This window comes from Pan troglodytes, chromosome 1 (assembly GCF_028858775.2).
Source record: "Pan troglodytes isolate AG18354 chromosome 1, NHGRI_mPanTro3-v2.0_pri, whole genome shotgun sequence".
Taxonomy (NCBI): domain Eukaryota; kingdom Metazoa; phylum Chordata; class Mammalia; order Primates; family Hominidae; genus Pan; species Pan troglodytes.
The window spans coordinates 132,173,062-132,191,820 of NC_072398.2; the positions used below are offsets into that span (position 1 = coordinate 132,173,062).

Sequence of the window (18,759 nt, forward strand, 5' to 3'; positions counted from 1 at the left end):
CTCACTGGAGTAGAGGAGTGTTAGCCTGAGGCTCAAAGAAAGACCCCTTGAGAGTCTGCTGACTAAGCTTGCAGCAGGGACCCACATGGCATGACAGAACGGGCTCCTTGCATATATGCAGTTCCATAGTTAGTTACATACCCACGCATAGGCGTGGATAGCCATGGACGGATGAATTTTTGTATGCATGTGCTGTGAGCCAGCACTGGTCTCCCTCTCCTTTATCCCGACCCCTGAGGAATCCCTGCAGTTCCCTGGAATTCAGGGAATAAATAACGAGATGGGGCAAATAGTCCTTTTTCCTACCCTGGTGGCTGGGACCGCTCAGTGCCTGGAATCTGCAATGCCTCCTCTCACAAGCAGCTAATAAAGACAGACTGAAAAGATGAGCAAGAGAATGCATGGATCCAGGAAGGGGCCGCTGTACAAGAGATGATGCTTCGGGAGCCACTGGGCTATGATTTCTATTATTATTTGTATATACATATATATATACACAAAGCCCTAGGAAGCTGCAGAGGAGGCAAAGAAACCTCGCTGAGATTTTTCTAACAGCGCCTAGAAACCACCGCCAGGCTCCAGCCCCGGGCTGGGTCAAGGAATTCGAGGGATGCAGGCTGGACGCACCGGTTGAAACTCTGGGCGCCGCATCGGCACTTTGCGCCTTGGTGGGCTTTGCGCTCGGAAGACACGTCCACGCACCATTTTCCCAGGCGTTGTGCGGGTTTCTTAAACCTCTCAGCTGGTGCCTCGGAAGAGTTTCTGGAAGCTCCATCTCTACTGCCTCCCCTCCCCCCTTTTTGATTTTACCCCCGCGAGGAGCTTCTCCAGCCCCACAGCGTCCGCCCTGTGAGGGGTACAGGTGCCGCTGTCCCGCCGGCTGCCGCCCCGTCCGCCCACGCAGCGCCTCCTCCGGGCTAGCCTGGGGGATTGACCCAGCGCCGCTGCTTCTCGAATGGTCTCGTGCAGGGGCGCAGCGGCCGCTGCCCGTCGCCCGGGACTCCCCGCCCTCCCTCGCGACCCCGCGCCGGGGCGGGCGGCGCTTGCGGCGGGCAGGGGGCGGGCAGGGGAGAGCGGGCTCGTCCGGGGGTAGCCGCCTCCTCTGCAGCCTGCCGGCGCCTCGAAGCCCGGACCTGCCTCCGCCTCTTCCTCCAGCGGCTCCATCCCGCCTCCCGCACCTCGTCCTCCCGCCGCCTCCGCCGCCGCGCCCCCGGTGGCTGCCTCGGCGGACCGGGGAGGGGGCCCACCGCGTCGGCCGCCCGCTCGGCTCGGCTCGGCCCGGCCCGGGAGGCGTGCATGCCCCTGCTGCCCGCGGCGCTCACCAGCAGCATGCTCTATTTCCAGATGGTGATCATGGCAGGGACGGTGATGCTGGCGTACTACTTCGAGTATACGGACACGTTCACCGTGAACGTGCAGGGCTTCTTCTGCCACGACAGCGCCTACCGCAAACCCTACCCGGGCCCGGAGGACAGCAGCGCCGTGCCCCCCGTGCTCCTCTACTCGCTGGCCGCCGGGGTCCCCGTGCTCGTGGTAAGCCCGGGGGCGCTCGCCCTCGTCGCCGACTCCCTGATCTCGCCCCTCGCCTTCGGGGTTGAGGCCCCTCTAAGGGTTGGGGCGCAGTAGGTTTTGCCTTCTAAGTTCCTCCAAGTTATGGGCAGCCCCTTCCCCAGAGGACATTCTAGGGCGCGTGAGGGGTGGGTGCGAAGGAAGCCCCCAGCTCTTCCCACACGTCACCCCCGCACACCCCGCGGTGGCTTCAGCGTTGGGTGACTGGGCGGGGATGGAAGGGAAGAGGGGCCGTAGGTGGTGAGGAGTGGGGATCCGGGTTGCAAAGGAGGTGAGCTTTGGGGGTGAACCTTGATTCCATCCACTTTGTGGCCTTGACTCGCTCACTGCCTCCTCTTCGATTGCGCCTGGAAGAAGAGCAGCGGCGGGCGGGCCGGCGAGGAGAGAGGGGATCAATTGCTGGGGTGTGGAAGGGACTCCCACTTCCCGAGTCGGGGCACGTATTTCTATTTCGCCACCTCCCTCCTTTTCAGATGAAAGTGCCAATGGGACTAAGCTGACCAGGGAACAAATATCTGAAAAAAGAATTTGAGAATTTCTAAATGAAGAGGCCTCAGCACCAGTGCTTTGCTGAAAAGCAGGAGCTGTACCTCAATTACAAGAGCACTTCATATTTATTTAAAGGCTGCTCCGCTCCCTGGGCAATTTAAGTCCTTTTCTCTTAGAACCTCACAGAGCATGCCTTTTGGATTTATTGAGTGTATGTGTGTGTGAGAGAAAGAATGACTATACAGATACACGCACGTGTATACACACACCTCACATATATACATATGAAATTATTGGGGATAAGTTACACATAATAATATTAATTTTATTATAGTAATTTACACATGTGAATATGCTACATATTTATTCTTAGGAGAATTGTTGGTGTTTCTTTAGAAAACCTGATATTTTATGGTTCCTTTAATATTGACAAAGTATTGGAGGTTCCCTTCCTGTGATGCGCGCTCTCTCTCTCCCTCAACAGATAACAAACGGGAAATAAGAAAATGAAGGGGAAAGGAAGAATGAAGTTTTATTTTCAGTAGCTAAATGTGTAAATTGAATGTTAAGAATGTCTGTTGAATCCATTAAGTTTGGGTATTCATCTTTTTTTTAATTTTAGGAGCAATGACTTACTAATTTGTAAAATAATGAAAAGTTCCTAACACATAAGATAGAAATCAGTGAACAAATCAAGGAATTTCTTGATAACCTTAAAGTAACTTTATCACATGTCCTGTGATAGTTGACTTCAAATTGCCTGTCATAATGGTTTGGAATGTGTTAGACCTTGCCCCAGATAATGTTTTACATATATATATATATATATATATGTAAAATAAGTTGCTAAAATGTGTTAGAAGCCACAAATCCAGCCTTCATGTTTGTGTTCTCTTTTCTCCATTTGACAAGCTGGCAGAGGAAAAAAAAGGTCGATTTTTGGGGGCCCTTTTTACTTTCTGGAGATCGGGGTTTCCCATGTACATTTTTTCCAGGAGACTAAATAGCTCAGATATTTTTCAAGGATTGTTTTAAAGAAAAAGGAAGAGCCTGTCACTTTCAGCTCATTGGTTTGGTCATAGCTATAATCAATAATGTCTGTAACTCATCCTTTAATTACCATTCTATGTCTTATTTAAATAAGATAGCACTTTTCAGTCCTAACCATCCAATCATGGTGGCAGGTGCTAGTTAGAGACGAGAGCACACTCACCCAAAGATTTGGATGATTCTCCACTTAGGAGGAATGTAGGACGGAGAAAAAGAATGAATTAGTCACTATTTAGTGCCTACTCTATTTTGGGTACCGAATAGTCATAGTCACGTATATTTCTCAGAGCAGCTCTTTCAGGAGATATTATCTCCAATTAATATTTGAAGAAAGTGAGGTTCAGATAATAAGGAATATCTGAAAACAAAAAAAAGGTGGGTATGGCATTTGTATGCCTATAGGACTGATGCCTGAATGCCATGCGACTTCCATTGCTTCCAAAGCTTGTTCTCTGAAAGAAGGTGGAAGCTGGCTGGTCAGGCAGGCATTGAGAATATAAGTGGATAGATTTTTCTGAAGTCAGAATCCAACTTGATTTCGATGTTTTGGCTTTTAGTTCTTTTAGGTACAAGAGAATGGGTTTGGGAATCAGTTTAGAAGAGAAGGAAGTGGTAGGTTTGGGAGGATGGCTGTGCTGCTGGCGTTTGTTTTCCCTTCTGCTTCTAGGAATAGTGCACTCTGTCACCATGTGAGGAGCTGGGAGCAGTAAGGGCAGCTCTGCCTCTCCACTCTTCTCAAGAACGCTGGGTTAGCATGCTCACTTGGGCATCAAAATAATAATAATAATATTAACAGTACCCATCATTTGTTGAGTTACTACTTTCTTCCATACTCTAATAAACTTTCTACATACCTTATATCCTTCTAATATTTGCATTATCTCTGAAAGCAATAATTATTATTCTTATCTAACATTTGAGAACATGATGGCTTAGAAAGATTAAGTATCTTCTCGAAGGACCAAGGCTAAGAATGTTACACCCAGAATTCTCCCCCTACTCTGTCATACTCTCAAGTGTGGTTTTTCTATTACAGGATGAAAATTCAATTCGCTCATGAATCGTTCTTCTAAATAAATGCCTCAAATAGTCTCTTTTACATTTTTTGTCCTGTAGTAATAAAGCTTCATATATCTATATATCTATATATCTATATATATCTTTAACTTTCAAACTCATTTCTAGTTCTTGAGGGTAATTTTGAAAAGTCGTTCTCCTCACTACCACAGTCTACAGATTTGTTTCATACTTGCTAAATTCATTTATGTAAAAATTAAAAACAATATATATTTTGAATTTTATCACTTTTATATAATGCTGACTAGGGCTCAGGTTCCGAGTCTAGTAAATTTGAATTTAAATCCAAAGTACACTCTGCTGCATTGTTAAGAGTTGGGGGTCGGTTGCGGTGGCTTACGCCTGTAATCTGAGCACTTTGGGAGGCTGAGGCGGGTGGATCACAAGGTCAGGAGATCGAGACCATCCTGGCTAATATGGTGAAACCCCGTCTGTACTAAAAAGTACAAAAAATTAGCCCAGCATGGTGGCGGGCGCCTGTAGTCCCAGCTACTCGAGAGGCTGAAGCAGGAGAATGGCGTGAACCCAGGAGGTGGAGCTTGCAGTGAGCAGAGATCACGCCACTGCACTCCAGCCTGGGCCACAGTGCAAGACTCTGTCTCAAAAAAAAAAAAAAAAAAAAAAGAGTTGGGAACTCTACTTGCTGTGTAATCTTGAACAATCTATTTAAGCTCTTTAAGCCTCAATTCCCTTATTGACAAGGTTTTGAATATCAAATCAGTTATAATATGTAAATGTCATCTTTGGCCCATAGTTGATACTCCATAAGAGTTCACTAGATCATTAACATTATTGTTATTAAGAAAATAATAATTCAGTAAAAATTTATTGAATTCATGTGTTCCAAGCATTATATCTGGCTGAGTAGAGGTTACAAAGGCAACTTCAGAAGTAAACCATAGTAACTGATCCTAAGGCATTTACAGTCTAATTTGTGAAATTAGATAAACATACCGCAGATCATAATATAAGTAATTATGACAGAAGTTATACATATGTATGTATATATGCATATCCATGCATCTGTATATACCACAAAGACCTCTAGTGGTTCAGAAGAGGAGGAGATAGATCACTTTTGTTTGGAGACATGAGGAAAGGCTTCATGGAGAAGATGGTGGTATTTAAGGTGTGTCTTGAAGGAGAGACTGAAATGGAATTTGAGTTAGGACATCACTCCGTGAACAGCTCCGTGAACAACCCCTTGGAGGCAGCAAATGGAGACTGCACTCTTGAAACAGCAGTTGGTTTGTTTGTTTCTAGGAGTGGTGTGTGGGGAAAATGGCGTATACATCTGAAGGTGAAGGCTGGGGTCACATTGATAAGACCTGAAATGCCATGCCAGGCTGAGAGATTTTCTCAGTTTGGTAGGAATTTAGCAGAGATAAAGTTTGATGGGTGGTGGTTTAGGACATTTTTTTAGGTAGCAGTGTATAGGACTCTAATGTTATCAAAGTACATAATTTCAAACTCTTCATCTCCAAGTTTATTTTGCATTGTCTAATATTACTTCAATTGCATTTTCAGAAAATGCCTGTAATTTGGGCTTATTTACAGAGATGATATAGTTTATAAACTCTTTGAAAATAGGTACTGTTCAGTTTGTTCCGTATAGCATTTGCCAGAGCACTGGACATTGCTTGTACAGATATAGGTTTAGTTAGTGATCCTTGGTGTTCATTGATGAAAAGAACTGGTGATGACAGTGGTTTCTGCTCCCCAAATTTGGATACAGTGGCCACTAGCAGCTATTGTTCCTTAGATCTCTGAGCAACATAGATGATTTAAAGGAAATGAAGCTAGATCACCATCTTCACAAAGCTAGAATAAAGATAAAACCAGCACCAACCAAGGCAGCCCCGGACACTGAGCACGGCAGGTTTGAACATTAAGGTACATCTCAGATTATTTATATCTGCCACTCCAGGAAGCTCCCTCTGGACCCGGAGACTCAGATTTGAGAAATGTAGCTACTGCTGCTATCCCAAGGGTGCTGGCGTCATTGTATGTGGTACAGATAGATGATAGAAAGTCATCTCATACCTAGAGCTCCCCATTGGATCAACCTGCCTAAAGCTTTCCCATAGACCTCTTTTCCCCCAAACCCTGCCTTGGGCATCACTGCCCATCCCCATTCCTGGAACATTCCTGTGGTGTGGTGTAGGAGAAAAAGCACAGACATGGGTTTCAGATGTGTCTGGATTCTTATCCTGGTTTCTCCCACTTACTAGCCATGTAACCTCAGTCAAAATGTTCTCATTCATAAACTGAACATAAAAACACCCACCTCTTGGAGACTCAGTACATGCACAGGTTAAGATCACAGATTCTGGAGCCTTCTTGGGTTTGAAGGCCAGATCTGCTACTTTCCAGCTGTGAGAATTTGAGCCAGTTAGCCTCTCCATGCCTCCGTTTTCTCTATTGTAAAATTGAGGTAAATATAAGTACTGGCCTCACAGGATTACTGAGTATGAAATGGGTTAACATGTGTAAGTATCAGAGCAGTGCCCAGCTGTATACGTGTTAGCTCCTATTAGGCTTTCCAAGGCTGTGTTGATTAATCAGGAAACCTCTTTAAAGCACCTAGCAAACTACTTTTGTTTGTTAGTGGATTCCAAGGCTGGTAAGAAATTAAATGTGGATAGAAACCACCTAGTTTAGTCTACTGACCCTCACAAATTGGGAGTCTGAATAGGAAGAAAAGCAAAACTTAAGCAGAATTCAGTTCTTAGAATGAAATTAATGATTCCTATCTTTGGTGATTCCTCTGTTTGTCCAAGTGGGCTAACATTAGCTAAAATTGGTCATGCATTTCTTATACACCAGCCACTGTGTTAGGTGCATTTAACCCATTGCTTCATTTAATACTCCCCAGGATAGTACTTTCCTTAATCATATTGGGGACTAACATTAAATATATTTATTTTATAAATGAGAAATAGAAGTTTAGTGAGATTACTGTATGCCAGACTCTAATTATTTAAATTCATTAATGTAATCAATTTTCACAACAAATTTATGAAAGAGATTTGGAAGAGGTTAGATGACCAATCTGGAGTCCCGTGATGGCAATGGCAGAATCACCAAAGGCTGTGCATTTCATTTTTTGTTATATACTTTTATCCTAACATGTTAATTAGTCTTTAAAGATTTTACTCATAGTGATTCAATACCAGGAGTCAAAATTTTCTCAAACCTTTTATCCTCGATTTCAATGTTCCTGCTTCGATGGAAAACTTCGTGTTCTATTGTAGATGATGATTTCAATGGGTGGTGTAGGAAATCGTTTGTTTCCTATTAAGCTTGGAAATGTTGTAGAGGAGTAGGTGGCAGCAGAAGGGATTCAAAGATATTTCTATTGTTTTGATTTAAAGGCATGTGTCTCATCTCAGTAACACACACTACTACAGTGCTATAAGCACCACATTTATGTGGAACCACCCTCTGGTTCTAGATCTGCAAACCGTGGTATATGGAGAGGTGGAGGTACTTCTGTTTCTAAGGCATGCTTTTTAAAATGAGACCTGGCACTAGATTTGGGGGTGCAGTGACTCCTTCTTGTGTCTCTTAGGATTTTGGTTCACTTAGATACTTTCACTCATACTCATTTATTTTCTCCCTTCTTTCCTGTTTCCCTCCCTTTCTTTTTCCCTTTCTCTCTTCATTCCTCTTTGTCTCTTTTTCCACTTATTTTCTCTCCTTTGCATACTGCTAAGGAGATGGTGATGCTGAGGGAAAAGCAAAGACCCATAACACAAGTTAGTGTTTTTTTCTCCCTTCACCTCTTCCACCATTCTCTCTCTTTCCTGTTCCTGTCTCTCCCTCTGTCTTTCATTGCTCACTATCCATGTGGCTTCTCTTGCCAGTTCCTTATCTGAAAAATATTGACTTATTTCTTCCTACTTTTCAGTGCTGTTGTGAGAATGAAATGGTTGAGAAAACACTGTGGAGACAATAAACCACTTCATACATATAAGGAAAATATAATGTGAGCAGGTTACATAGGTTATGTAGCTACCTGGTGATTAGAGATGGTTAGCACTGCTTGCAGCACTACTTTGCCAGCCTTAGTCTGTGGTGTGGAAAAATAAGTAAGATTTTTATACTTTTTTTCCTGATTTTCCTATAGAAAGAATAGCAAAGATTAAAAAAAATGTAAAATGGTCTCCTAATTATTAATGCAATACCCAAGGCTGTTTTCAAAATATTTCAATAAGCTCTGAGTATTGTCAACATGATTAGAAAGAATCATCTCGTTCATTTTGTAATTTGAAATAAATAATGTTTCTAGGGAGCATAGCTGATACCATGTATTAAGTATGTCGTGTATCATATTAATTTTTAAATTGGTACTGTGCCACAAACACATTATTTGCAAAAGTTTTGAAAGACGACAATGTATCTACTATGTAATAGGTATAGTGCTATTGCCTGGGCTTCTAAACTAAGTAAGGCATATCTCTGCCCTTCGGAAGTTCAGACACAAATACTTAAAATTACATATCCAAGCCTCAGTTTTTTTAATCTGTAAAATTGAAATAATACTTAACCTGATACCTGATAAGAGTTAAATGTTTACATGCTCTAAGTGCTTGATAAGTGATAGCTAGTTTGTTTAACATAAATGCTAATAATTTTTATTGATAATGCAGAGCAAATGACATTATGTGTACTTAATCATTTTTGTTGAATGAATGAGGTAAACCATTTACTCTTTAATCCTTTCAGATAGCATATGTAGGAACATATCCAGGGAGCTTTAGCAATTTGCTCCAGTTGGTAAATGACATATCTAGGATCTGAACCTATTACTTCAGGTCCAATGCTCTGTTGGCTGCAGTTGCCCACTGATTTGATTTATAGCATAAATGATGGCATTCCTAGCAGGCAAGGGAGAGTTAAAACATATTGAGTATACATCAATATGTTCTTACAATATCCACATGCTTGTTAATATATAAGTTTAGTTACAACCAAACATAAAAAGAAGAAAATAATCTATGTTTAAAGATAAAAGTTTATTGATTCCTAAGACCAGTGGAATAGCCAGTAGAACTAAATTTTCCCAGCTCATCATTCCCATTTATACAGGTTGAGAAGGTAAGTTCTGAGGTCAGAGTTAGGATCTTAACCTATAGTTAGCAGCACCCTTATAACAGACTTTGGAAAATCCTAAGGAGTATCATTATTATGAAAGATATTTTAACATATGTGAAGTGGAGTTCTATATTCAGTACTATTTAAACTTTTTATGAGAATGCCAGTTTTCACTCAGCAGGCTGGTTACTTTTTTAGTCTTATTATGACAGATGTAGTTTAAGAATCACTGTCAGTAAAATCACCATTTTTTTTTTGGTGGCAAAAACAGGACTCTAGAGTTTTATTCTCCAGGCCAGGTACATTTGAAACTCTGTAGATAATTTATTATGGGATTTTCTCACTGATACAACATGTAAGAGTTAAGCATGTGTATGTATGTGTGGGTGGGGGTAGTGTGTGTGTGTGTATAATACATTTGTAGTTTCTTGTATGAATTCATTTTTATGTTCCTTTCTTCTCACCTCTATTATGCTTCCCTCACCCCCACAAAACCAAAAAACAACTTCCTGGAATATTCTGATATATTCTTCCAAGCTAGCACCAATGCCTTTATGTAGGTCTCTTGGACTCTCTCGGTTGAATAACTGCATTCTCTTCTATGATCCTTTCATCATTTATACAAGTTGTGAAACTCAAATAACTTTATATTATACTTTATATTGTATTTTATTTACATTTCCATAACTAGACTTGAGCATCTCAAAGTCATGTGGTGTTATCTGATTCAAGCCAATTTGGTCATGCCCAGCTTTTAGGTTATTTTTACTAGATAAGGTATCCAGACACCAACTGAAGTTCATGGTGATGATGTTATAATGAATTAAATTCAAGTGTCAGAACAAATTCTGCTGTGCATAGTTATTTAATAACAACTTATTAAGCAACAGTTTACATATTCCGTTCTCTAAGTTCTCTAAGTTCAGTGAATTCCCATCTCTCCGTCCTTGAGAAGTTTTTAGTTCATGAAATCCTGTATGAAAGTGTGGGCACAGCCACAGTGGGATTCTGGGTCCCCAAGTTGACATGCTCCAAGCAGAAACTGTTTTAAACCAAGGGCTGGACTCTAAATCCATTAAGAATAAGCCACTGGGGGAGAGGGTGCAGGCCTTACTAGAGTCCTGTACCCTATTCATTCAAGAGTGGGAAGTATCTCTAAGCTATTTTAGTTAACCCACATAGCTTGAAAGTCTCTTTTTAAACTTTTATTCTAGGTTCAGGAGGTACATATGCAGGTTTGTTATAAGTAAATTGCATGTCACAGTGGTTTGGTGTACAGATTATTTCATCACCCAGGTAATAAGAATAATATCCCATAGGTAGTTTTTTGATTGTGACCCTCCTCTCACCCTTCACCTTTAAGTAGACTCCAGTGTCTATTGTTTCCTTCTTTGTGTCCGTATGTGCTCAGTGTTTAAGTTGATTCCGTTTCTTTGCTATTGTGAATAGTGCTGGGATGAACATACATGTGCATATGTCTTTATGATAGAGTGATTTATATTCTTTTGGGTGTATATCCAACAATGGGATTGCTGGGTCAAATGACAATTCTGTTTTAAGTTCTTGGAGAAATCACCAAAATGCTTTCCACAATGGTTAAACTAATTTACATTACAACTAGCAGAATATAAGCATTCCCTTTTTCCTGCAACCTTGCCAGCATCTGTTATTTTTTGACTTTTTAATAATCGCCATTCTGACTGATGTGAGATGGTATCTCATTGTGGTTTTCATTTGGATTTCTCTAATGATTAGTGATGTTGAGCTTTTTTTCATATTGTTGGCTGCAAGTATAACTTCTTTTGAAAATCTTTGATTTTACCAATGAGTTCATCTTTAGCATTCATCATGCGAATTCAGTCATTACTTTCATCAATGAAAAATTATTTTTTACATCCACAATGCTAATTAAATCATTGGTAATTAACATGCAGATAGCAAAAAGACTTTGGAGTGGGACCTTTCTGATAAAATGCTGGTGACTATGTAGGACTTGGCATTTTGATAGCATTTTAGCTGACTACTCTCCTTAAATCAGAATATAAACAAACTGGTACATACATATCAGACAGATTATGATGAAGTGTTTTAAAGTAAATTACAGACTTCATAACTTAGGAACTAGGTCTTCTTTGTCCTCATTATTTCTAGAATAGACATACAAAATTTGTTAGCTAATGGATAACTTAATAATTGTGGAAGTGATTGAATTTTATTTGCCATATTGCCACAATTACATTTGCTAGTCTATTGAATTTTTCAAGTTTTCATTAATTTGTTGATGACCTGTTTTGTGTTTGGCATGGCATGGAAATATCTAAAACACTTGGAATTGAAACAGTGTGGAAAGAATGGAAGTACAAAAAGAGGAGAGTAAAGGAGGGAACTTTTTCTGCTTCCATTCTTGCTGCCCTCTCCCCTCCCTCCTTCCATTTTTTTCCTTCTCTCCCTTCATTTCCCCCTTCTTTCCTTTCTCCCTCCCTCTCTCATCCTTCCTTTCTCCGGACAAATATTTGGTGAGCACCTTCTATGTGCACTATACCTTGAGATTAAGGCTTAAAGAGGTTAAGTGACTTGTTCCAAATCCTAAAACTAGGATAAAGCCCAGCCCCCACCACTCCTTCAAATCTTTCAAAGAAATATGTGGAAATAAAATACTTATGAAATTACAGAGCAGTTGTGTACAAATGTACCCCTGACATATCTGCATAACAGTAAAATAACATGTGGCATTTCCTCTCTAAGGAAAATTGAATTTGTGTTGATATAACCAGAACCTCTGTGCTGAGTAAATTGTGTTCTAGTGCAGTGATCCCTTTTTTAAAGGGTGCTTTTGATAGTACCAGCAGAAACTGTACTTTCTGATACCCATTTCATATTTAGCGTTTTCTCACACTGGGGTTCATAGAAGCACTTTTTACACTCCGAAACATCTTGTATTTGCAGAGATCTCATCAAAGCAGAACACTATGTTCTCACACACACCAAAATTGAGCAGTCCTGGATAGAGATAATGCACTTGGGGATTCATCTTGTAATTTAAAATGAACCCCTAAAATTTCCAATTAAAAAAATACTAGACAGTATTTTTGGGTTGGTGACAATGTCCTCTTCCTTCACATGTGTCTTCACAGTGTTGGGCTTGCTCAGTTACTAAAATGAATGAAGAGACTTAGTCAAAACTATATGACAATCTTTTTGGTCTTTCACAAAGAGATCTTTATTTCCTCTTCTCTCTGGCTCCTTATCACATGAATACCTGGGGTTCCCTTTTTATTTTTCCTGGGCTAAATCTAGAATACAGATATGAGAATCCAGTAGACACTTTTTTCAAGCCACACTATCAGGCTCTTTCTGTCATCCCATTTTTGGAAAAGATTCGTGAATCCAGTGTGAAAGAGAACATGCTTCTTCATAACTGGAACTTTTTAGTCATGAAGAAGGGCTTAGAGATTATATAGTTTTATCTCATAATTGTCAAATCAATGCCTAGAGAGACTAAATGACTTGGCCAAGGTTATGCAACTAATGAGTTAACACAAATACACAAGTAGCTGACATATATAGAGCACTTACTGTGTAGCAGACATTGTTCAACTACTTTATACATATTAACTAACATAGTGCTTACCTCAGCATTATGAGACCCTATTGTTATTTCAGCTTACAGATGAGGACACTGAGGCACAGAAAGATTAAGTGACTAACCTATGACCCCACATAAAGGAAGTGACATACCTCGACAGAATGGTTCCATATGTGCTTTTAATACAGGGATGGCCCTTCTCACTAATACTGTTATTTTTTGCCATTTCCTACAGATGTTAAGGCCATCTGCAATGAATCTTTCTTTATGGCAGTATTAATTCGAAGATAGATGAAGAGTATGTGACTACTATGAGAGTTTTTTTCTGAGTGACTATACTGTTGTCCCAAAAGATTTTACTGAATACTGTATTTATAGTTAAATACTGTGATAGTGAAGAGGTAGCAAAAGACAGGGAAAAAGAGCATTTAACACCCATGTCATTTGGCTTGATATGATGCTTTTTTGTTTCTAACATCAAATCTTTTCAGACAAAAAGTAACACTACATGTGAAACTTGCTACAAGTGGATATAACCAAAATCTACCCATTTTTGATGCACAGATTTTGAATTCTTACAGTGTGATTTTCACATAGCATAATATAACAGTATAAGTAACATATAGAATATCTATTGCACCTGAGAAACAGTCATTAGTTTGGCAACTGCTTAGAGGCAGAAGAGATATTCAGTGGTATAAATTTAAGAGAAAAGCATAGACATTTATATATTTATATTTTGAACTCATATTTATTTTTGAAGGGACACAATCTGTTCTTAGGAGTACTCTCAAAATAATAGCAAACATAATAGCAGGACTGGTTCAGTCCTGGTACCATTTCCTGGGAAGCACCAGTGACTTGAGAAAGCAGTTCTATGAGCTACTGTACTTGATGTTGTTTTCTGTGTTCTTAATTTGGATTTATTTAAACACTTTCCATCCTTTAATTTAGACAGCTCCAATACTATCTCTTTCATAACTCTTTCCTTAATGCTTCTACTCAACAGTAATCCATCTTTTCTATAAACTCCTGTATTTTTCCCTTATCTTATATATTCTGCATAAGATAAAAGGGTACCTGTGGGTATGGGATGGATTGCTGGAGAGAAAGCAAGACAAATGAAATGAACAGTGACTCACTGGCCTGACAGGCAGGCACATACGTGTTCCTCCTTGCTCTGCTGCTTACTAGCTATAAGCCCTTGAGAAAGTCTAGTCCTTTTTTTTTTCGGCCTCTGTATCATTAGCTATCTGGTTAGCAAAGGTTTGAACTCCAACTGGGACAGGATACTGACTCATTGCTTCCCCAGGCAGCTGTTTCTATGTAAAAATCAAGTCTGACTATTGGGATGCTCTGCCTTCCAGTGAAATAAAGTCTGTCTCTCTGAATCTCCTCACTGACCTCACTCAACCTTTTGAAGTTATTTGGAACAACTTAGGTGGTTTCATAGTGTTTGAAGTTACTTTTCAGTTCTCTGACTCTTCTTTTCTTGAACTGAGAATCTTTAACTCCATATAACATGGACATGAGTCCCTTCTACTATTCTGGCTGCCCATATCTGACTGTACACAAGATATCTTATGTTCTTAACTGTTGTCACCACTACTGAATGATGTATTTTGAGTGTACCTTGCAAATGGAGTAGAAAGTGTACCTATTTTGCAAATGGAGTAGAAAATGGAGTAGAAAGTGTACCTATTTTGCATGCTATTTTTTTTTCTCAATGCATTAGACTTGGGGCGGGTGTAAAGACACCTTGTGGTCAATTTGTTTCATCCTTAGAGTAGATTCATCTTTTTTTTTTTCAAATAGGCAAAACACAGTATGGTGACACTGTCCTGCTTCATGAACACAGTAAATGTTGCTGAGAGATCATGGCATTTTCTCTCCTGCTGAGACTAAGCTGGGCTTCTAAACCTTAAGAGAACACTCCAGGAAACTTCATCTAGTTGGGTTTACTGTCTTGGAATCAGATGATTATTAAAATGCTTCCAATTGTATGTAGTATATATGATGTAGGATACTACATGGTTGTGCATTATAGTTAATTACATACACACATATTTTGGCTGTCAAAAGATTATAAATTCCTATAGACTAACATATTTGTCTTGCATATTTTTGCTTCTTGCTCACCGCATCCTGACTACCATAATGCCTTTAAAATGGTAGATATAAGTAATGCTAATATTTGTGTATTTTAAAAAATAAAATTAATAGAAATTAAAATTAGTTTAGACACTCTTGTTTCTTTGAGACTGTTAATAATTTCCTGGGCACTTGAATGAAAGAAAATTTTTATGAGAAAATATATTTAGGCATACTGCCCATCCATAGAGGCCTAGGTTATAAAGTCCAAATTATTTTTCGAAAACTCAAGTCTTTAGTTTTACTTTATTTCCTAATCATCACTGATTTCTAATATTTTCCTCATGTATATTCATTTCATTTTTTTGTTTAATCAAAGCTGTATAAGACAGTCCAAAATAAATCTCACTTACTTCAAATGGAGAATGTTTCACACACTCATCATTTTGTTTTAAAAATCTTTAACATAGTCATATTTTGCCTCTGTAATTACTATTTCACATTCCTATATCTTTAATAGTACATAGCACATATATTCATAACTTTAAATTTTCACTACTTAAGCATTTATATAGTACGGCATGTGCGTTTTCTTTTTTTGTTTTTTGTTTTGTTTTGTTTTATTTTGGGATGAGCCTCCTTACTCTGTCACCCAGGGGGAAGTACAGTGGCGTGATCTCAGCTCACTGTAACCTCCGCCTCTTGGGGTTCAAGCGATTCTCCTGCCTCAGCCTCCTGAGAAGCTGGGATTACCGGCATGCACCACTATGCCTGGCTAATTTTTGTATTTTTAGTAGAGATGAGGTTTCACCATGTTGGCCAGGCTGCTCTCAAACTCCTGATCTCAGGTAATCCACCCACCTTGGCCTCCCAAAGTGCTGGTGTGAGCTACGATGCCTGGCCTGCTCTTTCTTTACCAAGGGTGATATTTTGTATACTTTGTACACTTTTTAACAATTTTTTTTCTGAAATTAATCAGATGACTTAAGATCATCTTTCTTTCACTTTTATAAATCAAACCACTGTCAAAAAATTACAACAAATTTGGTTTAAATATCTTAATTGGCTTTTATTTGTGATTCTAGAATTGGATAACACTTCATTCTATAAAACAGAGTGAGTTCCAATGAGCTAAGCAGAGGAGTCTGGTTATATAGACATAAAAGGGCTGAGGAAAGAAGAAACAAAACAAAAAGCAGATTGGTTATTTCACAGGCACTTCTCTTACATGGGTTAAAGCAGAGTGGACTTCCTTATCATGCCAGACAGAACTGGCTTGTTTGGGGTTTTGGCTATTGTCTCTTATTCTGATTTCTTGGAAGGGCAGATAAATAACTTAGTTTTGGCTTGGTGACATGGAACTTTAGCATGGATGATTACATTTAGTTTGGTTCCTTAGGCCTAGTGCAGGAGCGCAGTCCAAGCCCGTGTTCTGTACATTTTATTTAACAGTTCTCCTCTTTTGATCACACTCTTACTTTTGGTAGATTGGAGCATTACCACTACTCTGTTACTGTTATTCTGGGTTTCTAGTCTTAACACACCATTTGTGGGTTACAGTGTCCTCATGATTAAGCATTTCTTTGAGTTCTTTTTCTATTCCAGCCAAAGAGACCATTTGACATTCCATGAATAGTTGAAAGCAAACATTTAAAACTTGAGATAATACAGTATACCAAGGAGAGTACTATTATGATTATTAGGAGAATAATTCCAAGAGTTTGGAATATGTTTCTTAGCTAGGGTCCCCATGAACCAAACCAACTAAAATTGAACAGATCAAAGAATGAGCATATGATGATTCTGCCCATTTTAACCAAATAGGCTGTTTATTAACTTTTTGCAACTGAGTGCCTACAGTGCTTCATGTGTTTATTCATGTGCAACGAGAAGTGTCAACAACTGCACAGACTCCTCCCTGTTCAGTTAGTAGGTAATCTGACAACCCATGACTCTGTTAAATTAAAGAGGAGTGAGAACAAGCAGATCTAGAAGTCTTACTCTGTAAAAGGGATCATTGGTACAACTTGAACAGCAGTTGTGTTAGGGATGTTGCTAAAGTTACGTGCTGGGTGGACTAAAGGATTCCTTAGTTCATATAATGATCTGAGTTTGGCATGTCAAATCCAATATTTCATCAAGTTACCCACAGAAGGCACCGATTGAGAAATTACAACTATAGCATGATCCTGCCAAGGGAAAAATATAGGCATAAGCAAGGAAAACTTAAGAGAAGCAAGAATCTTATTATGATATGTCCAAACATCTTGAGAAAAGTAGTATACTACATGAAGTCATCAACTTCTTGTCCTAATCCTTATAGTGTCAATATCTGTGGTTATGGTATTGGATGTTTGGTGAACTCTCAGTATGGCCCACATATCAGGCATGAGACTTATTCCTTGAAATTTAAATTGAGTTGTCCAGTTTTAGCTTACAGGGCTTCAGGAACAAAGCAGATCTTGTTCTTACAGAGTTGTAGCCCAATATTGGAGGAAACTAGATAATTCAGGATATAGTCTAGCCTACAAGTTGATAATAAATCTTGAAAACAATGAATAGGGCTATAACCTAGTAACAGGTATAGTATATTTTTTCTTCATAAACATAAGCTTTTTCTCTACAGTTATCCCATTTATAATAAAGATAATTAGAGTAAGACCAATTTGTTTGCAACGTAGGTCTAATCTCATTAAACTTGGCCTGAATACATAAATGAAACAAGAATAGAGATTGACCACATAGGCTTTTTGCAAGTTTACTTTGCTGCAACTTTTGACAAAGAATTTCAGATTTGACTTTTTAAAACCTCTCAAGGCTGGGAAGTCAAATCAAAGTGGACTTTAGACTTGACCTGCAGTACATACAGATTCATTCTAGGTCTTTTCTCAGATACCACATTCCAGTCAAAGTTTTGGTAATATAACCAATATTTCTGACTCTATACTGTTATAAGCAGAACATACTCTTACTGAACTTGTGCAAATAACTTTATTTCCATAAAAATAAGAATGCCCATGAATAGTTTCCAAATTCTGGAGAGATCGGTTATGGAGAAAAAGTAAATATTTCAATTTTTGTTCATAAAAGTATACTATACCAAATTGCTATAAATTTTCGGTAGCTTAAGAGAAAAAACATATTTTCTTAAACCTAGAAAAACAAATCAAAAGAATCAGCAATGTTTAAAAAAAAGTGTAAAATGCATAATTCTTTATTAGTTTATTTCATCTCATATAATTAATTTTTATTCTGCTTGCCTTTGGTTAACAGTTTCATGAACCCACTGGTTTCTTCATTAGAGTGATAGAAATTCTTACACAGTCCCATGGTGTGATCTAAAGTTATCAGAAAACAGTATTTGTCAGAGTCTTTTCCATGAATTTATTTGAATGCATCACACATTAGGATTACAGTTGCTTGCAAAAGGCTTTCAGAAAAGCATTAGAATAAAGCAATTAACTGTGGACAAAAGGACTTAAAATGACCATAGTTAAAGATCTGATTTGAGTTCACTATGATAATGGCACAACTCATAGGGAAATATGGTATTTCTGTTGTGTACCATGTTTTAAAATAAAAACCAAAATTATGACTAATAACAGATCAGATTTTTAGGAATTTCATACAGTATTTTAGGACACTCATTAGTAATATACCCATAAATATCACTTAAAGAAAAATCACTTAATATTTGAAAGTGCTTCCCATATAATTTAACTATCAAATAAGCCTAATTATTTTAATACCTCTCTTATACTACATAAGAGACATATCCTTAGAGGTTTTTCCGGGGCTTA

At 38.9% G+C, this 18,759-nt stretch overlaps 1 protein-coding gene across 5 annotated transcripts in view; it reads left to right on the forward strand.

The window, feature by feature from the left end:
• Window positions 1-924: 924 nt before the first annotated feature.
• The window catches only part of PLPPR5 (phospholipid phosphatase related 5), a 114,667-nt gene continuing 96,832 nt past the window's right edge, over window positions 925-18,759 (forward strand). For 2 of the 5 annotated variants that reach the window (XM_009426028.5, XM_054685238.2), the window contains exon 1: window positions 925-1,533. In XM_009426028.5, coding sequence (XP_009424303.1) covers window positions 1,297-1,533 — 237 coding nt within the window. In that variant the 5' untranslated portion in view covers window positions 925-1,296. The remainder of the gene's footprint in view (window positions 1,534-18,759) is intronic. The other 3 variants (XM_063799164.1, XM_063799161.1, XM_513585.9) reach the window with 2 other exon arrangements.